We start from the raw sequence: 24,784 nt of genomic DNA on the forward strand, positions 1-24,784 counted from the left end.
TGCTGCTGAGAGTGGAATTACCACCCACCTGGTCTGAAGGAGGAAAAAAGGAGATTACAGAAGTCTAGAAAAGTTTGAAGCGGGAAGGGAGTTAAGGAATTCAGAAAGAAGAGCCCGGTGGCCTCTAGTTTTCTCTCTGAAGTTGGAGGCAAGCGCATTTGCAGGGACTGACAGGTGTGGAAGTGAAGCAGGGAGTGTGAGGATGGAAACATCTGAACGTGTGCCTGTGGGGACGAGGAACAGGAACTGATGAGGGAGAAGCAGAAAAGGTCCGCAGAGACCAAAAGCTCAGATGAGGTGATAACCATAAATCTCTCATGGCGTTAGTATTATGACTGGGTGTTATTCAGCTCAGTCATAAATTGTTGCACATGAGCAAACAAGAAGAAGGAGGCAGTGGTGGGGAAGTGGTAGGACAGCTGTTGGGAAAGAGAATAGGTCCAGAGAGGGGACATTCCAGGGAGAGGGAGCAGGGAAGTGAAGCTCGCTGGGCAGGATGCAGTGTAGGGTTCATACTGTCTCTCGGAAAAACGCACATCTGCATGGATGTCACATGTTCCCTGTAGTTTCCAGGCTTACGTTCAGGATGCAGAATTCCTGTTCTCTGTAGGCTACACTGAGACCTGTTTCCTAGAATGCCCGTGAGGTGACCCGCAGGACTGAAAGCCAGTGATACTTTGGTGTCTTTCGAGCACACATGTGGAGGCCATATGTGACGAGTGTCTTTGTCGGCTTAGGGTTGTGATACAGCACAAGTTACTATCGGAGGCTAAATCACACTGTTTCAGGTACCAGAGTAGTCTGTGGTCAGAGACAGGGTAATTTTGGTAAAGTAGCTATGGTAATATCTTCTAAAAGGACACAGAAAACATGCCTAATAAGAAACTTGTGGGTAGAATGGAGAATATGCAAAACTATCATTTGGATGATTCTCAGTATGGGAGTAGATGGTATTTAAAGCGTTTTTGAATTTTAACTTTGTGCACACTCATATCCATTCATGATGAAATGTATTCATCACTGGCCTCCCCGTTTTTCCATGATTCCATAGGAGGTGTTCGTTAAACATGTGGGATCTGGAAAAGGCCGTTGGGCTAATGGGCACTAAATGGCAGCAATGCCCTTACTTAGCCGCTTCTCAGAATTACTGTAATTCTGGACAATAACTTCCTGGTGCTTAAGCCCTGGAGAGTCTTAGTCCCGAGGTCCAGGATGGGGCCAGGAATCTTTCTCCTTCTTCTTCTTCTTTTTAAACTCCCCAGGTACTAACATTGCGCAGGCAGTTTTGGGATGCTGATACAGGTGAATCGAGAAGTATAACTACAGGTCGTGATGTGTTCAGGGCAGCCGTTCACAGCAATCCTGCCACATCCTTCAAGGTCGGGTTCCTGAAAAATCCACACAGTAGGAGAATTCATAGTTGAATTGCTTAACACCTTGAGAAAAACTGGGCTAGAGACTACAGTTCTGGAATGAATCTATGACATGCATCTTTTTAAAATTCAGTAAAATAAAACAATCAATGCATGAAATAAAGTGATACAATTTGTAAAGTGTACATCAGTGATACAATTTGATATTGTACCGTTGATTTCCACTGCTTACTAACTACCCTGAAATTCAATAAAACTTTTAAAAATTGCTTTTGCATTGGTGCAGATAATACTTACACTGAGAAGCATGCTTTATTCTGTGTCTGGCGCTCCATCCAAATGTTAAATATCTTTCTGGTTTCATGACTGGTAAGTACTGACTTCATCCTCCAGGGTCCCACCAGAGTATGGAGAGTGATCTGAATACCGTCGGCAGAGGAGTATTAAGTAGAGCCAAATGGGTACGTCTCAAAGCCCTGCCGTAATATACAGAGTTCTGTTATCTTACTTAGCCCTGAACATGCTATTAAACTTCTCTCATACATTTATTTCACTTCTGTCTTCAGTACAGTTCTACGGGTTTGCTGCTGCTTGTCTTCCTATACCTTTCTCTTCCGCTTTTTACTTTTCCACCATTACTTCTCCCTCCACCTGCCACCCACATGTTCCCACACATCTGTTCACACACCTGGGAAGCAGTTCAGCCTAGTGCAGTGTTTTTTAATACTCTTTTGACTACAGTGCCAGTATAATATTATATAAAATCAAAACAAAACTTTAATAAAACAGTGCTGACCCTTATTTGGGGGACTGTCATAATTTCTCTTCTGTATTGTCATACATTAAAATTAAAGTGCTGGTGTTAACCTCAGTGATGCTGATCTTAATTCAGTAAATTGATTCTGCGACCGTTGGATGGGTTGCAACCTGAGGTTTGAGAAACACTGGTCTGGACGTTTTGGCATATTCTTCAGAGGCGGGCAGATCTGGATTTGAATCCTGGCTTTGCCACTTAATAGCTCTGCAGCTTGGTAAGTAGCATCGTTTCCAATGCTCTACCTCATGCAGCTGGCTTGAAGATTACGTGAAATAATGCGTCACAAGCCCTGGGCCTAATGTCTGAAGCACTTGAACAAATATAATGGGGATAATGGTGGTGAGGAGGATGACTTTCAATTTTCAATTCCAGATTCCTCTCAGCTCACATAATATGGAGCTGAAATTCTTACTTTTGCTAAAAGGGTACACAAGTGTCAGTGTGAGGAATGTAGAAAGTCATGTAAGAGGAACTTGCATTTTTTGGAAGGACTACTGTATGTCCCAGAAAAATTACTACAAAAGTTGCAATTATATTCCTGCAAGTGTCTTACCACTGTTTTGGTTTTTTCGTTTTTTTTTTCCTGTGCATTTCCATAGCCACCACCTGGGACCAGAGCAGTAGCTTCTAGCTTATCTCCTTGCCTCCGTTTGCCCCAGTATACAGTGCTGCTTGGTCCATGATCGTGAAAAATGGCTATTCGGAAGTTTTCAGTCACCTCGGTCAACAAGCTCGGTCTCTAGCTAGACATTTGAAACCTTTCAGAAAGACCTGGGTTCAAGTCTTGGTTCCTCATCTGGGGGCCTGGACACTTTTTCTTTTTTCTACATTTTAATTACCGATTCAAGCTATACTTTTCTTTGTTTCTGAAATGGGGATGATACTATTTAACTGATCAGGGCTGTTATGTGGGTTTGAGATGACTTATGTGAAATACCCAATACGTGCCTCTCACATGCTAAGTGACTCTTAGGAAGCCCCACTCATGTTGGTGCGTCAGTCAGTTGCTTTGCCCACCTCAGCAAGCACCTTCCTTGGTCCTGCTTTGGCCACCGATACCAACTTGCATCTTTCCTGGCTTGCTTGCTACCTTCTCTCTGCGTAGGCAATTCCTCCCCTTCCTATATGCTCTTCCTTTGTCATAGAGCTTTCCCTTACAAACCCATCTAATACTGATTTATGTATTCTTTAGTTCACTTAGTGGGCAATTCATCATATATACTGCCTGCTGATCTCTATTAGTCTTTTATTAGTAGTAGTAGTAGTTAGCTTTACATGATTTATGTGTGATAGTCCCAGTTAACTTATTAATTCCTTGAGGGTCATGAGCATGCACACGTCTTCATATCCTCCATAGCACAGCTTTTTCCAATACTATGTGTTTAATAACTGGATACTTCAGACAATGTATGCCGTAGGAGAAGAGGGTCCAGTGGTTAGAGTTGTGAGAGAAGTTTTAATGGATGAAAATGGGCTTGAGCTAGCTTTGGCTGGGAGGGTAACATTTCTGTCGGTTGGTAAGGGGTTGGATACATGGCTTCGTAGGGAGGGCTCTTAGGTGACAAGAACCTTCACAAGCATATTGAAAACAAATGACACAGTTGCAGAAGACATGGGACCCAGCACAGCTGTGGTCAGCATCTGTGACACAAACTCCAGCTTTAGCCCTGTTCTTAGCATCCTGGTTCCCGTATGTTTGCCTTTGCTCTTGCCCAGTTTTGACCTATCTTCTATTAATATAACCCTGTAACCAACCGTGAGCTGATGAGCTATGGGGCTCCTCGTGGAAAATTCTCTTAAGTTTTTCTCTGATGCCTGTATTTCCTCCTCATTCTTAAAGGAAATATTTGCTGTATATAACTTTTTAAAATAACAGTAGTTTTCTTTCAGTAGTTTAAAGACATCTTTCCATTGTCTTCTGTCTTCCGTTGTTTCTGTTGAGTAGTCACTGTAAGGCTCCTGGGTTTTACCAGAAGCCCCCCCCGCCCAAGTCAAGGATTTTATTATCTTAAGTCCAGCAGGGACATTTAGAAGTCTCTAGAACAGAACATTAACATGATTTAAATGGTATTTTAGGAAGATTAATATGTCAGTGGTATGCAGAACAGAGAGGAGTTGGGAAGGGCCCCGGTAATTAGAACAGTTGAAAGGCCATCAGAACTTAGTGCTTTTCTTAAGTAAGATGAAAGTACAGGTTGGGTTTCCGAGCCTGGGCATTTCAGACAGGCCTGACTGAGAGTCTGGGCTCCCTGCTGACTGGCAGGTTGCCTTGGATCACTTCCCCAACGCTCCCCTCGTCTGTAGTATGGGGTAATAAAGTTCCAGGGTTGTCAGAGTTAAATGGGAAAACTCATCGAAAACTCTGGTTTGAATGCCTGACATATAGCAAGTGCCCAGGAAATCGTAGCCGTTGCTGTTAACTATTCTGAGATCCACGCCTTAGTTATTTAGGTTAAAACTCAAGGTCACGGTTAATGGCACTCCTCAGGACCATAGCCTTGTCACTTCACAAGGGACGTGATTCACGTCTTGTGAATCACAGAGATCAACGTGTGTGCCTTCGCACAGAAGCCCTGGCACCAGTAATATTCTAAATACCTGTCGTGTCCTGAATTGAATCGTAGCCCAATGCCATGGGTTTGAAGAGGATCCCAACCCCACATCTTAAAGGCGTGATGGTACCTGAGTTTAGAATCTGCCTTTTGTCGGGCTCGAGGGTAGGTGTTTCATATTTTAGGTTTATCGAACCATAACATTTTAGCATTTCACTCTTCAGAACGACACAGTGTACAGGATTAGAAGCATTCCAAAAAGATTAATTGGATTCTGAGCCTTCATGTTACAAAAGGATTCCTAGATGACCTCAGAGATTATCTTTTTGGAACCTCTCATTTTTCTAGATGATCGAAGTGTGTGCTAGAAAGATTGGGTAACTAGCCCAAGGACCACGGTGACAATGGCAAAGTCAGGCCTGGACCACAGGTGTCCTGATTTCTGGTGTATTTTGGTTCTCCAGGCAAAAATAGCACCTCTGTGTTTCTTGTGCCTAGTGCCATGCCTTCTTCAAGTTTCATGTGGGCGGGGGTGTTGGTGCCTGTGGGAAATTGCCTTAGAGAAAGAAGACAGTCTGTCACTTTGATTTTCATTGATGGAAGCTAGAAAACACATGTAGAGTTAAGTGCCCTTTTTCAGTACTCTCAGTACTCAGGCCTCTGACCCTCTGTGACCGTCGTCCCAGCTTTTTAATCTCTGGAAATAGAATTTCTTTTTAGTGCCAAACCAAATGATGAGTTTCTGCTGCTGGGCTCAACGGAGAGTTCCACGTTTGCTTTCTTTCACAGAAGAAGGAATGCATACCCGACTTCTGATAGTCATGAGAAATCTCTGACAAATTGCACCCTTTCTCTTTTGTGTCATGTGGCAAGGCCCCTGGTAATTCATTACCTGTTCAGTGTGGGAGGAGAGACCAGGCTATAAAATCAAGTAAAAAAGAGGAAGTGCCTTCATGTAAAAAGGTTAGCTTTTCATTATGTATCAGCAGGGATGTCCTAGCTATTTAAAAAAAGAACCTGAAATAAGTGAAGCCCCTTATATCAGAGCTTCCCTTCTCTGATACTTGATATATTTGATTTTCCTAAAAATCTGCTTAAAATTAAATAACAGTTCTGATTAAAGATCTAGGGAAAAAAAACCTACTTGTGTGATTTCCATAGTATCTTGACTAGGTAAGTGATAAACGTTGAGATTTGGCTCAGCTGCATCTTTGTTAGAAAGGCATGGTATGTAAATAAGGGTTGGGCCGACAGATAGATAATGCAGCCGAATCTGACATGCTGAGACTAATGAGGTCTGTCTGCCAGAATGACCAGAATTTGCAGGAAGTCACAGAGCCAGGTGACTTGTGAACATAAAAGTTAATCTACAGCCTTGCTCCTCAGTGTGGCCCAAGGACCCAGGAGCTTGTTAATCACAGGGCTTACGTAGACTTACTGAGTTGAGATGAGTCTGCATACTAAAGTTGAGGAAGCACTGGTCTAGATTTTGTAATCGGCTCTTACCTTTACTATTAATAAACCTGATCCAATCTTCCATTCACGTAAGTCTCCAGTTTTCTCTTCAGTCTTAGATGATAAGCAACGTCCTCTGTGTGGTTCTCTAGGCCCCTGACAGGCAGGGTCAGCCTGTCTCTGGCATCCTCCCTGTTCCTGCTGGTCTTCTGGCAGTGGGTCCTCCTGTCCCAGGGCCTTTGCAGCATCTCCCCTTCCTTCTCGCTACCTTGGGACGCCTTCCTTCACCTGTAGACTAGGTTGGGGCTCTGTTATCTGACGTCAGAGTACCTTATACATTAGTTTCCTGGAGCTGCCATAATAAAGTACCACAAACTGGCTTAAAAACAACAGAAATTTATTCTCTCACGGTTTTGGAGGCTAGAAGTCCAAAAATCAAAGTGTTTGTAGGGCAGTTTCTCTCTCTGAAGCCTCTGGGGAGGATCTTTCCTTGCCTCGTCAGCATCATCCCAGGCTCTGATTCTGTCTTCATATGGCCGTCTTCCCTCCATGTCTGTCTTCACATGATATTCTCTCCGTGTGTCTCTGTGTCCACATTTCCCTCTTCTTATAAGGACATTAGGTTCCTCTGAGCCTCTGATTACAGCATTTTCATTCACCAATCAATAATCTTGTTTTATGTGTGTTTCTGTTTAAAGACTCCTTATTTAATTATGGTTGATTTATTAATTGGACTCAAAGCCAACAGCACTGTAACTCATGCCTGAAGGAAGTTTGTCTAACAGATGTATTTTCTCCATAAGCTACATCACTGCCTTCTTACATTTATGAACCGTAGACCACACTTCAGACAGACCGTTCTTGGGGGCCATTTTAAACAGTAAAATCTCCAACAACAAGCAGAAAAATGTTGCATGAAATAGACAGTGAAAAGGACATTTGTTTACAGTGTGAGCTGAAATAAGAAGGCAGAATGTCTTGTCGGGCCTCGGAAACATGTACAGTGGATAATTTGAATTTTTCACCTCTTTGTGCATGTCTGCTCATGATTATGAAAGCACCATGAGAATTGATTAGGGCATTATCAATAAATTTTCGTGAGTAGGGAATTTGCAAATATGGAAACTGCAAATAATGAGAGTTGACTGTATCTCCCCACGTAAGCTTTAGTTTTAAAGATAGATAGCTTTTTGAAATATTTCAGGTGACCATTTTTTCCTGATAGGTTGTTTGTGAAAAAAATATGGGAGGATTGTTATGTTATTATAATGACAGATTGGAAGAAGGGCCAGTTACACACCCCTGTCATTTTCCCGTATTGCTGAGTTTAGATAGAGCAGCGATTTGTAGCAGTTCTGCTTGCCATGTTGTCCCCTCAGAAGAACTCGTGACTACTATAGCTACTTCTACTTCTGCTCCTCCCTCTACTTTCTGTACCGCTCTGGACTTAGCTGCCTCCCTCTCTGTGTCTTGAGATCTTCTTAAGAGAGGAGAGAGGATCTAACCGGGTTGGTGGTCACCACTCTGTTGGGCAGACCCCTCCCCATGGTCAGTCATCTAGTGAGATCTTCTGTGGATAGTTTTCTTGATAGCACCCAGAATGCTTCGGTAACTCCTTATTGTTCTGTACACAGGGCTCTTTTGTGTGGTCTGCTAATTCTGTTCTTTGCTTTCGCCTATTAACGTGAGGAGTTCCTAGATGGTGGGGAATGGCTTACCTTTTCCTGTTCTTGGAATATCATTCTCCGTACATGATCTTTGAATGGGTGGATGAATGAATGAGTGGAATGATTTGAGAACCACAAAGAGCAATTGCATTTGAGGCTCCTCGTGGCCGTTCCTTGTCCTTTTTGGACTGTCCTTGAGGTTCCATTCATTTGTCTCAAAGAACGGTGGCCTGAAGCTACCAGATGAGCGGGCGGAATAGCAGCCCACCTTGGCTGATATTTAGAATGGTCTGGCTCTTGCAGTGAACGTCTCCTGGGTAGATGGCAACATTTGGGCTTTGTAGGATTATAAAAGGACCTGTAAGAGGTGGAGTTCCTAGTCACAGAGCGCTTACTGTTTGGTAAGGAAGGGAGCTTAACCATTTGGTTAGGAAGGGGGGTTGTACCAGCCCCAAAATTTATAGTTAAGGTACGAGTTAGATAAGAATAAAGACAACTTACAATAGCTGCCCTAAAGCCATGTTTGATTTTCAAATGAGCAATGTAAGATCAGTGAATATTGTGGGAGCTGGAGGAGGAGTGATCTGGGAAGGTCAGTGGAGAAGGAGGGTAGACGCTGGGTCTTGGAGGATGGGTAAGTATTGGCAAGGCCCGGGAAAGAAGAGCACAGGGCATGGTGTGAGCAAGGAGCAGGAGGCATCTGTAACAAACAATGAGTGGATCAGAACTGGGGGAAATGTACAAGGGAAAGGCAGGTTCTAGAATTTAGTTCTAGAATTACGTTGGCTCTACAGGCAAAGGATGCAGCCCCACATGGTTCATGAAATGGTGTTTGCATGAGCTCTGGCATGAGGTGGGGGCAGGATAGAGGAAAGAGGAGGTTCTTTGTGAACTGGAAGAGAGAGTTATTAAGACTTGCATCATTTCAGCCCAAATTCATCAGAACAGAATCTTCAGAGCTCATTTTTTGGGGAAGGAAATGAGTAAAAAAGAAGCGACAGCAAAGGTTTGAAAGAGGATTACGTCACACTGTCTACTAAGTCCTAAAGAATGGAAGCTTGAATCAGCATCATGTTGAGGTTTTTAAATCTGTATTAAATTTAAATGTACTTGGAAGTAGGGTGAAGATGAGGGGTAGATCGTACTTAGTTAGTGATTCCACTCTAGATATATTTTGGTGGACAAGGGAAAGACTTTCTAGAAATGTTATCTGGAAGGAGGGAAGAGAGGTATAGTGTGGGCTGGTAGAGAAAAAGTGCTTAGCCCGTGGAACAATTTTTAGAGGGAAAGTAAGTTGAAGGAAAAGGGAGGATGGTATCAGGTCGGAGAGGGAGGGTGGCAGTGAAGAAGGATCCCTGAGGGAGTGCATAAGAGCATGCATTAACATGAAAGCCAAGCTGAAGCCAGAGCAAGATGCTGGTGAGCTCTGAGAGTAGATGGAATACATCAGGAGGGAATGGCTATTTGGTGAAAGACTTTGGAACCAAGTGAATTGGTTCCTTTAGAGCTTTGAAGTGCCAATAGCAGGTTCAAAGCATTTCTATAACCCAGATACCCCAAAGGAATGAATTAATTATAATAACTCTTTCCTACAATTGTTTTGCTCTGTCCACCCATGGTCCTTGGGAGGATAATACTCACAGGTATTGTACAATACTGGTGCTCTGATTGCCTAAAGGTATCTGCTGTAAACACAGCGTGTTTCGGAGAGGGTAAAGCCTAGCTTTAGGCAAGGTCACGCAGAGGTGGCTGGTCCCTCTGGCTAGCTGAGTTTCTGCCAGTCCAGGTCTTCTGTGTCTGTGGGACCCTGTCAGCTACGAGCACGCTTGGCCCATAGCACCGCCCACTGAGACATCTCTAGAATGAGTAGACCGCTCAAGCCCAGGGGCTGGTGGCTCTCAGGCAAAGCCCCACAGTGTACTCCCTCAGCCCCAATCCCCACATGCACAGAGGCTGTGTGGTTATGAGGAAGGGGACAATAGAAGAGCGTCAGGCAGGGGGATAGAGCTTTACAGTGCGGACAAGACAGTCAGTAGCACAAATGCCTAACGTTGTGTGTTTCTCTCTGCAGAGGGGCACCATGCCAGTGGAAAGGATGCGCATGCGCCCGTGGCTGGAGGAACAGATAAACTCAAATACGATACCAGGGCTAAAGTGGCTGAACAAGGTAAGTGGTGTGTGTGTGTGTGTGTGTGGGTGTGTGGGGGTGTGTGTGTGTGAGAGAGAGAGAGAGAGAGATCCTTACTAAAAGCTTGTGCATATAGACCTTTGAAAGTAAAATTGTTCTTTGTGTTCAAAATCTTATGCTAATTAATTACAAAAACCAACCAAGCAAAAATGATCATAAAAACATCAAGTTATTGTAGAAAGATTTTTTAAAATTAAAATTTATTGGGCTGACAATGGTTAGTACAATTACATAGGTTTCAGGTGTACAATTTTGTAATACATCATCTATATATCACACTGTGTGTTCACCACCCAGAGTCAGTTCTCCTTCCATCACCATATATTTGACCCCGTTTACCCTCATCTACCACCCTCCAACCCCCTTACCCTCTGGTAACTACTCAACTATTGTCTGTGTCTATGAATTTTTGTATCTTTATTTGTCTTGTTCCCTTGTTGCTTTCAGTTTTATATCCCACATATCAGTGAAATCATATGGGTCTCGACTTTCTCTGTGTGATTTATTTCACTTAGCATAATAATAATTATTATGCTAAGAGAAAGATTTTTTGTCATTATCTTAGACTGTAGTCACTAACTTGACTGACAGTTCCAGCTCACCATTGGTATTTTGGATGACTGTTTATATGGAAAGCTTCATGCTGTATTTTTCTTTATGATCCTTACCCTCTTCCTTCTTTAAATTCCTTGCTTGCTTCTCCTGGCTTTCTAAAATAGAGGACATGGAAACTATGGTTTTATATTGGGAATGGGTTTTTCTCCCCCAGTATTCTCTATGTGGAGAAAACTTTTGTTTTTGTCTTTTAAAAATGTGATCTCTTTATCTTTATCATGAAACCCTGTTTGGGTACCTACCTGTCTTAGAGAAAGAAGCAGTCTATCATTTTCATCCGTTTCCATATTTACATAAACACTCTTACTTTATCAATCTCAAATTATCAATTTAATTGATCCTACCTCTTAGGGGTGAATCAGGAAGAGAGTGTCTATAAAAATAAAGAACACCTGAAATTGTATAGTTATAATGTAGAAAAGCAACTAAATGGAGCGTATCATGCCTTCTTCAAGAAGGCCCAAGAGAGGTTTCTCTCCCACTATCGGGAATACTGCAGTTCTTCTGAGCAAATGTCTTTTTCCTGGTCTCCCTGCCCCCTCATTTTTCATCTGAAGGACATGATGAATAATTTAGCTGGTCAGGCTTTATCTTTGTATCATGTGCCAAGAGCACAGGGCCGGATTGTGGCCTGCTTCGAGCAAGTACACAGGATACTGCAGCACAATTGTTTCTTAAACTAATATTACTCCTAGCCTCCTTTGATCGTGTTAGATCTCTCTCAAATTGTATTTCTTGTTCGTTTTCCCTCATCCACTTATTTTTTTTTCATTTATTATTAATTTAATGGTATTGTATTTGAATGTATCCGTTTGAGTCCTTTCCAAAACAAGGTGAGGTATGAAGTAAATAAAAGTCACTTAAGAAAACCATACGCTCATTTCACGTGACCTGTCATATATCTTAAGGTCTTATGGCAAACAATGTATTTTTCTAGTCTCGCTCTATCTATAGTGTTTTGGATTTGTATCCTAGATGGGCTTTGTAATTAGACTCTTCCAAAGAAACAAACAAGAAATCAGGTTGTGCCTTGGTTACAGGGGCACACGTGGAGGTATGAGGACAGGGGATGGTAGTCAAGGATAGTTGAAGAGACATAGGGTACTCAGTAATGATAATGATAACACTGACAGTAAACACTAACATTTATTAAGTGCCAGGCACTCTCCTAAGCGAGGGACATGCCTTCATTCACGTAATTCCTACTATGTGAATTATGTTTTTCTATTTTTTCTATTTTACAGAAAAGGAAATCGAAGCACAGAGAGGTTAAGTGGGATTATATTTTGGAGAACAACATAACGTTGCCTATATTGATTTACAGTGTGAAATGAAAACAGATATTCCTGATTTCTGAAGAGAATAAGTTTGTTTTTTCTTTTTCTTTTTTTTTTTAAACACATCCATCAGTTTTGGATGGCTTGATGCAGTGGTGAACTTACCATGTCTTCACGTCTCCTGTACCAAGGAGGCACTTGATGCACTGCAGTTAGTTGTCCTCTGTAGTAGGTTGACTTGTGCTCCCCCTGTCCCCCCGCCAAAGATATGTCCACATCCTAACCCGTGGAACTTGTGGATGTGAACTTATTTGGAAAAAAGGTCTTGGCAGATGTATTTAAGTTAAAGATCTCCATATGAGATCATCCTGGGTTATCCAGCTGGGTCAATCCAATGACACGCACGTGTCCTTATAAGAGAAAGAAGAGAAGACACACACAGAGGAGGAGGCCATGTGAAGGAGGCAGAGATTGGAGTGTTACAGCCCCAAGCTTGGAAGTGCCTGGAACCAGCAGAAGCTGGAAGAGGCAAGGAAAGATTCTCCTTAGAGCCTGTGAAGGGAATGTGGTTCTGCTGACATCTTGACTTTGGATTTCTGGCCTCCAGAACTGTGATAGAATAGATTTCTGTGGTTGTAAGCCACCCAGTTTGTAGCCACCGTGTTTCCCCGAACATCAGACCTAGCTGGACCATCAGCCCTAATGCATCTTTTGGAGTAAACATTAATATAAGACCAGGTCTTATATTATAGTAAAATAAGACTGTAGTAATATAAGGGTATTATAAGGGTCTTATATTAATGTTTGCTCCAAAAGGCGCATTAGAGCTGATGGGCCGGCTAGGTCTGATTTTCGGGGAAACACGGCATTTGTTTTGACAGCTCTAGGAAATTAATGCACCCTCGTAGGGTTGTTTCCTGACTGGGACTTTCCATCGAGGCATCTTTGCTTCCATCCACTTTGTCCATGTCTTCTGGGTAGAGGACCAGAAAGTAAATGGGTTTCTCCTTGTGCAGCTGAACACTTAGCTCTTCTCAGGTGGCCCTTCCCACTGAGCTTTACTCATCTGGCTCGTGGCTCGTGGGTTCTCTTCCCTAGCAGAGAGGGAAAGGCGAGTCCTCTGCTGTCACATCCGGCTCCGCTGCTGGAGCTGGACGTGAGCCAGGCTGAAGGAAGAGGAGCATCCCCCTGGCTGCAGCAGATGGCGCCTCTTAAGACGTGGCCGGCCCAGGAGTCCATGGGCTGCCTGAGGGGCCTGTCAGGCAGCCTCTCTCTCGACTGGGCCTGGCCAGAGTGGGCATGTGTGTTTGTGCGCATGGACAGAACAGCCACAGTCACTGTAGGCCTCGGATGGAGTTAGGACATTTTCTTTCCATTTCTGTACCGTCCCCCACCCCCCACCCCAGGGCATCTTTCTGTAGGTTTCTGCGATCTTGTTGGCATTTGTCCACATAAATATTTAACTAAGACCTAATGTTATTTTCTTCCCATTCATAAACATTCTGCCTAAGAATCCCTCTTTGTGTTTTGAGTGGCTTAAGGTGATTCCAAAATCTCTTCTCCCACTGAAGACTGTTGTCAGTCTTAGGAATGGCACTGTCTGTGGGGCTTTGTCATTCTCTTATGTGTTGGTGTTTGTGGTGAAGTACTCCAGGCTGGAAGCCCCCTGAGAGCAGGTGTCTTAATTGTTACTGCATACTTGTTGCCAGGTCCGGTGCCTCACACGTAAGCGGCACTTGGTAAATATTGGTCTGTGAATAAATGGATGAATAATATGTGCTTGAAGAGGAGCAAAACGGGTGGTTGTGTTTTTGTTCTGTTAAGGTAATTAGACTTAAGAATACTGGGTTTGCAGTTGTCACATCTCTCTTAAATGGATAGTCCTTCAAATCCGTTACATTCTTAGTAAGAGACAAATAAGTGGTTCATGCCTTAAATTTGTTTCCGTCTTTTATTTTCAATAAATTTGGAGGAGGGTGGTAATGAAATGGATCTTTTGGATTCCTCTGAAGGAGCAGTGAAGAAGTGTGGTGAAGCAGCATTGTAAGTACCTCATGAATGGGGCCTTGACTTGAGCCAGTTACTTTTTATTATGAGTATTTGCAAATGCACATAGTATGTTTGAATAGCCTAATGACTAGAAAGAATAGCATAACAAATTCCCATCTAGATTTAATAATGTACTTCTGGATTTAACAATAATCAACATTTTGTTTTATCTTCGTATGTGTATATATGTGTGTGGATGTATGTATGTATGCGTGTGGTATTTTAAAGCAGCTCCCTGACAGTGGACATCTATGAGACTTAAGAACATTTTTTCATATATTCACAATGCTGTTGTCAATTGGAAAAATTAATCTTACGTTTCTGATATCGTCACTGCCTCATTCATATTCAAAATGCCTTGAGTATTCCCAAAATATTTTTTTACAGTTGATTTGTTCAGTGAGTATCCAGAGAAGGTCCATGTGTTACGGTTGGTTGTTTGACTCGAAGTCTCTCCTGATGGTGAATTGTTCCCCTCCTTTTGTTCCTTCTTGCCGTTGTCTTGTTGAAGGGACCAGGTCAGTTCTAGATTTTTTCAGATGCTTGCTTGTGGTTTCCCTGGGCCAATTCTGGAGGAAGGAAGGAAGGAAGCAGTCACATCTAGATTGATTGTTTCTCTTTTAGCTCCGACTGCTTCCCACTCTGGTTATCGATGTTCTTATTTCATATTGGAGATCTGCCTGGACCCAGGTGCCCAGGCCATCCCCCAAGCATAGGTCAGCAGGTAGTCCCAGACCTTTCCTTTCAATTCACTTTGAAAGCAGGCTTGTGCTTGTGTAAATATCAGGCCCTCTCGGAACAAGGTAAGGAGTCCAAATGAAAATAGCAAATAAAATTGGAACATCTTAAAATATTGGGGGAGAGAAGAGGCAGAGGGAGATAAGAGAACTGGTTTCCACTCGGGGCCAAGGTATGTTTATTCTGCGTTGCTCAAGATAAGCTTAAATGTTCTTCTCAACTCAAGCAGCGCTTATCTCTCTTGCCCTTAAATGCGTAGAGTTCTCTGTGTATGTAAACATGAGTGGCCTCTGGTACACGCAGTCCTTCCATACACAGTGTGTACAACCACTGCGTGTGCGGAGTGGGCACTCAGGGCTTTTGATGGCGCATACGGATGTCACAGAGTCCATACCAGGGGTGTCCAAACTTTTTCAACGGTTTTCACCAAGGGCCCTATGCGGTAAAATACACAAACATCTGGGCCACTCACTCGAGGTGAAGTACGTATTGCCTCACCTGGTTTATTTAAGTAAACTAAATATATTTTTGGAATTTGCTGCAGGCCAATTAACAATGGATCGTGGGCTGCAGTTTGGACACCCCTGCTCTATACAGATGCAGGGTAATGCCATCACCATCCTGGAGAACACAAATGATCTATGGCCAAAATGGTTACTGATCAGAATCTCTTTCAGTTTTAAAATGAATTTCACCTTTACCTTTCAACATGGTCTTTAAAAAAGATATGTGTGATGCACTTGTTAGTGATTTCTTTTCTTTCCTTTTTTTTTGCAATATGAAAAACTTAAAGGTTCCATGTAGTGTTTTTTTTCAATTTACCATTTTAACTGTTTTAAAATGTACAATTTAATGGCATTAAGTATATTCACAATATTACGCCACCATCACCACTGTTTAATTCCTAACTTTGTCATCTCCTGAAAAGGAAACACTGTACCCATTAAACAGTCACTCGCCCCCCCCATTTCCTTCCCCTAGTTCATGGTAATCACTACTCTGCTTTCTGTCTCTATGAATTTGCCTTTTCTGGTATTTCATATAAATGGAATTATTTAGTATGTGGCCTTTTGTGGAAGGCTCCTTTCACCTAGCATTGAGTTTCATCCATGTTGTAGCATGTATCAGTACTGTGTTCCTTTTTTGTGGCTGAATAATATTACATTTTATGCATATACAACATTTTCTTTATTAGTCAATCGGTTGATGGACATTTGGGTTGTTTTTACCTTTTAGCTATTATGGGTAGTGTTGCTATGAACATTCATGTATAAATATTTGTTTGAACACCTATTTGTAATTCTTTGGGTATATATTCAGGAATAAAATTAGTGGGTCATGTGGTAACTCTGTGTTTAACTTTTTGAGGAATAGCCAAACTGTTTTTCACAGCAGCTACACCATTTTACACTCTTACTAGCAATGTATGAAGATTCCAGTTTCTTTACATCCTCACCAACACTTACTATTTTCTGTTTTCTTGATTCTAGCCATACTTGTGGGTGTGAAATGGTATTTCATTGTTGTTTTGATTTGCATTTCCCTAATGATTAGTGGTGTTGAGTGTCTTTTAATGTGCTTATTGGCCATTTATTTGGTCTCATCAGGTCCTTTGCCCATTTCAAGAGGATCCATGATGGATAATTGCTAGGTTCAGTCATTACTTTTGTGGTTTCATGATTTTGACGTGGTTTCTGTGAGACTGGGTTTGGTTGTGTGTGGGTGTGTGTGCGCGCGCGCCTGCTTGCATGCACGCAAATGCTTGAAAAGATCGACTTTATCAGAATCAACTCTGTGTCTTATGAGTTAGAATTCAGATAGTGTCACCACAGAACTCCCCTGACCTAGAAAAAAGTACAACAGCAAATTCTTTAAGGGTCTGTATCTTTAAGCATAAACCTTTAGATTCTGGTTGTGCATTTCAGGAAAAGGTCTTTCACTGAAATTAGTTATTTTCATGTGAACATCAAAAACTGCATTAAGTGATTTGCTCTCTAATTTTCATCTACGTTAAAAAATAAAATTTCACTCAGCCCCTTTTTCATGACAGCCCTTTTGGAAATGGCTAACCTCAAATCCTACTGTGTCAGTGGAGAGTACAGAATGAACAGGAGGGGTTTATGAAAGTCTCCTACTTTCAGTTCTTCTTTATTAACTGAGTTTTAAATACAGTAGAATTTTCCCTTTTAACAGTTTTTGGGGAACTCTCAAGTGTCCTGAAGTACTTTTCGTTCAGACTTTGTAATTAGCTCTGTGGAGAAGCACCTAGCCCCTTTCAGGTCGGTTGGGACCCTTTCTGTCTTTTGCTGTGAGACCAACGTGGCGGAAAATCCCTACTGGCATTTTCTTTCCTTCCCCAATGTATTGTGCAGGAATCCCCAGACCTGGACATTATCAGAATTAGCTTGGGAGTTTTTAAAAAATAGTTTTCTTGGGCTTTAATCTCCACAGAATCGAAGTCAACAGGTCTGTTGTAGGACTGGCAATCTTCTAAATCTAAACACTGGGAGACAACGTGTGGGGTGATTAAGTGATTGCAGATGGGATCATGTGACCTCAGTTTTGAATTTAGTCACTTACTTTCATAAGTTCCTTGGTTAAATAATTTAATTCTGTTCCTCGGTTTCTTCAACTGTAAAGCAGAAATAATCACACATACATATACATACATAGCTCATTAAGTTGTTGCAAAAACCAAAACTGAGACCATGTGAACGTGTGTAGTCACATGTCAAGTGCCACGGGACCTTAGTAACTGCTGGTGCTGCTATTAGAATCAGGTTTCACAGGCATAGTTGGACTATGAGTGTAACTTTGTTTGCAAAGCACTGGTTTCTAGTCATGTGTTTGCTGGGGTTTGATTTAAGCAATTCTGAGTTACCTCTCGGGCTGTAAGAGAGAGAGAAAGAATCTAATATAAGAAGAATTGTGGGGTGGAGGGTGTGGACTTTTCTCAAAAAAAGGAGTATGATCTCCACATAACTGGTACATCTTTGTACTTTTGCTATATTTCATGCAGGACAGTAAACACATAGAGGTTAGAACATTAGACAGAATCTTCTGTTTCTGTTGGCTGCCCAAGCAGATTTTGAGATATTTGGTGTCTGTGACAGTGGCCTCACCCTCTCAACTTCCCTTTAGCAGTACAAATGGGTGATCCTTTGGAGAGTTGCCTAATTTTTAGTTTACCAAGGCAGCTGGGTTCCTCTTTACCAAATAATGGAAGTAAATGATAAGAATAAACATGAGAAATTTCTGTCAGTGGCCAGTTATCTGTGGTTCTTTAAAGAAAAGTGGCATAGATAACAGAACACATTGGCATATCCCAAACCATCACGTTTGACCTTGGAATACATTCCTGTTCTGCCAGACTCTGCAGGATTCTGAATCTCACCTGGGTAGACGGTCACGATTTAAGGCCCAGTGGGGAAGTGGGTTTGGTTTACAGTAGATTTTACTGCAGAAACTCAAAAAACCCAATGATACTTAGTGGGGACTTTTACTATTAGGGTGGTGCAAAAGTAATTGCGGTTTTTGCAATTATTTTTAACCATTTAAACCGCAGTTACTTTTGCACCAACCTAATAGCTAGAACTCAAGAACCCTCTGCAATGGTAGCCTGAAACCCATGGCTGCAGTTCTTATTTACTTTTTTCTTTTCAGGAAAAGAAGATTTTTCAGATCCCCTGGATGCATGCAGCTAGACATGGGTGGGATGTGGAAAAAGATGCACCACTCTTTAGAAACTGGGCAATCCATACAGGTATTAAAACCCCCTGCATCGTTTATAGAGGCCAGCCCTATTGTTTTGTTGTTGTTGTTGTTTTCATGCCTTCTTTTTTTCTTTTAGTTGTGGTATAATTGACAAATAAAATTTTAAGATATTTAAAGCAGACAAGTTCAGATCTGATATCCGTAATCCTTGTGAAAAGATCCCCCCCCATCGAGGTAATTAATTAATACCTTCATCACTTCACATATTTACCTTTTATTTATTTGGGGTTTTTTTTACTGAAAACATTTAAGTTCTCTCTTCGCAAATTTCAGTTATACAATACAGTGTTAATTATTGTTTATTTTTGTTTTTACTACATATATAAAATCTCCTGGCTTATGGTCTCATGAAGATACCATGTTTCCCCAAAAATAAGACCTAGCCGGACCATCAGTTCTGATGCGTCTTTTGGAGCAAAAATTAACATAAGACCCGGTCTTATATTAATTTTTGCTCCAAAAGACGCATTAGAGCTGATGGTCCGGCTAGGTCTTATTTTCGGGGAAACACAGTAGCTCTGCAAAACCTGTGACTTGCTCTCAGGAACATCCAGGACACATGGGGTACAGACTTCATCACTCAGCAGTGATGTTCCACCCATTCCACAGAAACTTAGTTCTTAAATTTCCTATAATGCGGAATTCTGATTAAATTCCCCAGGTGTGTACCAAAATAATATAGAACTTCCTTGTTTTACAGCTTTAAACTTGGGTTGAATTTATCTCCCCCAAAGGTAGTGAAGAATATATTTATTTACAACAAAATTTAAGTAGGGAGCTATTTACAGGAATGGACTTTTTGTTTAGTATTTGAAAGTCAGATGAAAAAGAGACACTCCAGTTACCTGTACTTAATGGATCTCCCAATTCTCCAACCTTCTATATTGCTTACATTGATTCTCCATTCTTCTACAATTGTTAATTTTCTCTCAAGCTGTTTAGTAGAGTCAGGGTGACCAGCTAGTACCAGTTTGTCCGGAATTGTCCAGGTTTTAAAACAAAAATTCTCGTATCCCAAGAACCTTCTCAGTCCTAGGCAGACCAGGATGTTGGTTACCATAGGTATTGCCTGGAATTAAAAGGGTTCTCTGTGCTACTTGGCCAGCAATCCTATGCTTCCAGAAATTTTTACTCTGAACCTTAATTCTTTTGTCTATTTTGTTAGGAAAGCATCAACCAGGAGTAGATAAACCTGATCCAAAAACATGGAAAGCAAATTTTCGATGTGCCATGAACTCCTTGCCTGATATTGAAGAAGTCAAGGATAAAAGTATAAAGAAAGGAAATAATGCCTTCAGAGTCTACCGGATGTTGCCCTTATCCGAGAGGCCTTCTAAGAAAGGTAGATAATGAGATTTACTGGCGAATACAATGATCATTTAATATATGTTGTTGTACCTTTGTGATTTCTTTATTTCCACATCTGTATAGTTCACACCGTGGATGATAATTCTGCCCTTGCTTGGCTGGGGAAAGTGACTTTCAGGTCACCAAAGGCAGTAAAATATTTGGAATTTAGGCCATGTACAGATTAAAGCATGTTTAGCGTCACGGAGAGTTTCAGAAAGAATTTAACTTAAGCAAAATGTTTCTCTGTATGTTCTTCATGAGTTAATCCACAACTATTTTCTGTTGCCACAGGAAAGAAACCAAAGACAGAAAAAGAAGACAGAGTTAAGCACATCAAGGTAATCTTTGGTTGTTCAGGGAGAAGGCCAAAGTTGTGACAATGTTAGTGACTCATATTCTATCTCATAAAAACAAGAAATGTGATCTCTGTGAAGTATTTAATCTTTCTTCTTTTGCTATTGTGTTTTGTATGCTTTATATGTCTCCTCTTTGACATGTACCCACTTGCAGACTCAAGGACACATATACCTGCTTCATCCAACTTCCCTGAGAAATTTAGGAATGAAGTCACAAACTCATACTGGGGTGGACAGTCTCAAGCCTCCATCTGGTCCCCACACTATTGCCAGCTATAACTTAGTACCAGCTAAGTTCCAGCAACCAGCTACGATCTGAGACTATTAAGTACATTTTCAGGCAATTAAATATATTTTAAAGTACATTAAATATTATACACCTATATTAAAATGTGTTACTTATATTTTATGTATATATATATATATATATATATATATATATATATATATATATTCCGTGACAGGCCATTAGGTTGGGGACGCAGTGATGAATTCAAACACTCTATTAGTGTCGATCTCAATTGTTTTTTTTTCTGCTTCACTACAAAACCAACTCTCATGACTCCCAAAGGTTTTCCATAGGGATGTGTTTGTGTGTGTGTGAGCTTTCTAGTAGGCTGGGCAGCCTGCAGTCCCCTTCAGTGTGAGGACCTTTGTATGTGGAATGGGTAGCCCTTGTTCAATAACCAGAGGATAGCCAAATACCCCGTGCAAAACTGAGGGTGAGCTTCAGTTCCTAGGCAAAGAGCAAACATTGCAGTCCCAGAGCCCTAAGCCATCAGAGAAAAGATTGTCTAGTTCTCTGTGCTCCTTTTACACATAAAGAAACTGAGAGGCTCAAGAGAGTTGAGTGACGTGGACCCAAAGGCTGTGGGACATGTGGCCAAGGTCATACTATTATTTAGAAATGAACTTAAAGGAGAGGTCAAGTATTCTGATTTCTAACCTCCTGATAGAAATAACTGTTGAAGAAAAAAAACCCAAACTATCCAGACAACACAATGTTTAAATATAAGCCAGTTAGTCAAAATACCAGGAAAAAACTATAAAAAAATGTACCTCAGATATAAAGTTAGACTTGTGTAGGGAGTTAGAGTTTGAGGGGAAACTTAAATAAATCGTTGTTTCAGACACATTTACTTCTACAACAGAAAATAAATATTTTAGGCAGAGTATTTTACTAGTAATACCTCCAGTTTCATTTTCAATATCTTTAGTTTGTGACATATTTTAAATATAGCACAGTATTAAGGCCCGATTTTGTTTTAACTTTTTATTGTGGAAAAAGTTTATACACACAGGAAGGAAACAAATGAGTAGAATTGACTCCGTAAACCATCACCCCAATTTCAACATTAATCAGCTCATGGCTATTTTATTTCATTAGTACCTCCACCCACTTCCCTGCATCCAACATAGAATTGCAGATATTCAATCATTTTTGACCTACAAAAACAATGTTTTATGGTTTAGCTCAATATTTTGAAGCAAATTCCAAACATATAATATCTTCCATAAATATTTCAGTGTATATCTTTAAATGATAGGCACTCTTTAAAAATAACCCAGTATCATTATCGCATGTGAAAAAATTAACAGTAATTCCTCAGTATTGTCAAATATCCAGTGTTCAGATTTCTAGTTGTTTCATAAATGTCGCCATCTTTGTACAGTCTGTTTACTTGAATCAAGACCCATGTATATAACGTCCACTCATTGTGAGTTTTGGATATGTCGCTTAAGTTTTTTTTAATCTATAGGTTTCCTGTACATCACTTTAAAAAAAATTTAATTTTTCCTTTCAATTGAAAAAAAATCTAGTTATTAGTTATATCAATTTTCCCACAGTTTGTATTATTTAGTGTCTACATTTTGATTAGTTAGAAAAGTATAACTTCCCCACAGATAATGTGATTTTGAAGAATTTGCTATAATCTTAAGTACGACTAGACCCTATTTATTACTGTTTTCACAGCATGTAGTTCAGTGCCTGGTAAAGAACAGATAATTAGTACATATTTGATCACTGAATACATGCATGCGTGTTTGTTGACCAAAGAGATGCATAAATAAACATAACATGTTGGGTGGGAGTGGGGGTTTTACATTAGAATGCAGATTTAATTTCATAAGCCCAGTTAAAGGAGAAATAAGAATGGAGTAACAGATGTTCACTTTTCAACAGACTTTGCTCAAACCTATCTACCATACTCCATTGACTATCAGATGCCAGTGATTATAAGATGTACCATTATTTTATGTATCTCTAAGCAAGAAAAACTGCTTGCAATGAAACCATGACACATAATTGATTATAAGGCACATCCTATTTCAGGGATGTGGAAATGTGCGTCTTAGAATTGATGACACGTACTGGTCTCATAAGTAAGAAACAGTCAAATCAGCAGTCAAATTGCTGCAGTCAAATCAGCAATGGCAGTGTCTTCCACATGGCCGGCCTTCGGTGGAAATTGGCCATATTCGCTGAGGAAAGCAAGCGAGAGGTTTTTCTCTTAGGTGCAACCATGTGGGTCAAGTTCCAACCCAGCAAAGTGTACATTGTGAAATCTTCCTGTGATGAAGATATGGTTAATACGAGAAACTTGTCCCTCAAAGGGACATTGTTCCTTCAGCAGAAGGCAGGTGACTCATCAGAAATAAGCACAGCCGAACTTTTGAATTTAAATCTGCTTATGTCTGTTCTACAGTGCAGCGGTGGAACATGGATAAAGCCAGTGAGCCTCCCAAATTCTGTGGCTCATGACTGCAAATGCCATAGTCTTCTCTCACTGTTTCTGTAGGATGTCTCCAAAGTTCACTCTCCAGGTTGTCTGGAACTAGAATTCAAGGACCTTATCCTTTCTGAGCTTTTAATACATTACTCTTTGTTGTATATGAAAACACCTCAGTTCTGAGTTAATACGTTCTGTGCAAATAATGCAACTGGATAGACTAGGTGGGTTTCTTCCACTGAGAAAATTTGTCTTTTGTGTAGCGAGTAGGTATGAAAATTTGCTGTTGAAGCAAGTTCTTTCCAGTCTTCATTCAGTTCAAGTTGGATGGGAGTTTTAACTAGAAAAGGATGTTTAGAACATGCAAGATTTTCCCAGGAAATTGTCAGAATTTTTCTTGGGTTACTCAGGCAGTTTAGCTCCAGGTCATATGTTCCCTGAGCAAATAGCTTCCCTGAGACTGGGAGACCCAAGGTCCATTGGCCACATAGTAGGTGCAGAAATGTTGCCTCGATATTTCCTGATGATCTCTTTGTGAGTATATCCTATACACTCAGTGAGCCGTTTCAACTTGAACTAAGACCCACCTATGTGGAGGTAACCGACTAAGGAAGTATAAATAAGGAACACAATCGTGAGTAGTACTAGATTGTACAATATCAGTGCATACTCATATATGTATTTCAAAAATGTAATAAGGCCAAGATCCATAAGGATAGAAGTGGGTAAAACAGAGGCATGGTAGCTGACATTTTTTAGCCCCTCCCAGGTTCAAAGCTCTAATTATTATCTCATTTAATGCCCCCTGTAATGGACAGGTTATCTGTCTCCCTTTTGCATACAAGGAAATAGGGGCACAAAAGAGGTTGAGTCATTTTCCCAAGGTTGCACTGCTTTGTGGAGCTGTAATTTGAATCCAAGTTAGTCCGTCTCCAGAACACATGCTTTTTCACCACACTCAGGGCCGTTAGCTGTTCGGAGGCCGTGGGCTCTGAGCCAGGCCCTGGGGGATGGATGGGTGGAGTGAAATGGAGGTCATTTTCAGGTACCCAGGAGCATCGTACATGAGCGCCTGGAGATTAGAGTTGCTGTTTGGTCTTCACTGGATGAGTCAGGAAACTGGCTTAATTAGAGCAGGAGCTTGTGTGAGGGAACAAAGGGAAACAAAGACATGTAGGTAGAGTGGATCAGCAATGAATACTTCCTCCCTCGTAGGATTGTTTGCAGATGAAAGATGCATCCTTTGAAAACCGTAAAGTGCTTCCAGATCAAAGAATTCGTGTTGTTGTGGAGAATATAACCTGGGAGGGCCTCTGAAGACACTTGGTAAAGGCACTTGGTCTGTATTAGTTCTAAATACGGACCTCTGAGTAGCAGTTACAGAAAGCAGATACTGGCTCAGCAGAACTTTCTAATAGAGCTGTTGGCTCTACCAGTGACTTGAGCTGGATTCAAAAGCAATGCGCTCCCTGTCATTGTCCCTCGACAGGCTGGATGACCACCAGTCAGGGCTGATACTAGAGGGAGTACAGTTTTTAAACCTTCATCAGATGAAAACACATGACCCACTTGAAAAACATAAAATCAGAGCTGTCCTAGATGGAGCAGACAAGGGGGTCGCCCTGCCTCCCTGGTGCCTTCCTCTCCTCCTGGTGGCTTCGGAGAGACTGCTCAGAGCACCGTCTGAAAACTCGTTGGCTAAGTAACCTATCTGAATGATTTCATAAAATAAGGGCCCAGCTGAGCTCTTTGGGGAAGATTTGTAGCACGATGGAATTAATATTTAAGGGAGGTCTTTCTCATGGTGGTAGGAAGGATGGAAGGGAGGAGAGTCTGCGGTA

At 41.2% G+C, this 24,784-nt stretch overlaps 1 protein-coding gene across 4 annotated transcripts in view; it reads left to right on the plus strand.

Annotated features, from left to right (window-relative positions):
* Window positions 1–24,784, plus strand: part of IRF2 (interferon regulatory factor 2) — a 75,345-nt gene that overhangs the window by 25,186 nt on the left and 25,375 nt on the right. For 3 of the 4 annotated variants that reach the window (XM_033104233.1, XM_033104235.1, XM_033104232.1), the window contains 4 exons: window positions 9,936–10,031; window positions 18,395–18,494; window positions 19,671–19,847; window positions 20,147–20,193. In XM_033104233.1, coding sequence (XP_032960124.1) covers window positions 9,945–10,031; window positions 18,395–18,494; window positions 19,671–19,847; window positions 20,147–20,193 — 411 coding nt within the window. In that variant the 5' untranslated portion in view covers window positions 9,936–9,944. Of the gene's footprint in view, window positions 1–8,820; window positions 8,944–9,935; window positions 10,032–18,394; window positions 18,495–19,670; window positions 19,848–20,146; window positions 20,194–24,784 lie in introns of those variants that run through there. The other variant, XM_033104236.1, reaches the window with a different exon arrangement.

Source organism: Rhinolophus ferrumequinum, chromosome 4 (assembly GCF_004115265.2).
Source record: "Rhinolophus ferrumequinum isolate MPI-CBG mRhiFer1 chromosome 4, mRhiFer1_v1.p, whole genome shotgun sequence".
NCBI classification, from domain to species: domain Eukaryota; kingdom Metazoa; phylum Chordata; class Mammalia; order Chiroptera; family Rhinolophidae; genus Rhinolophus; species Rhinolophus ferrumequinum.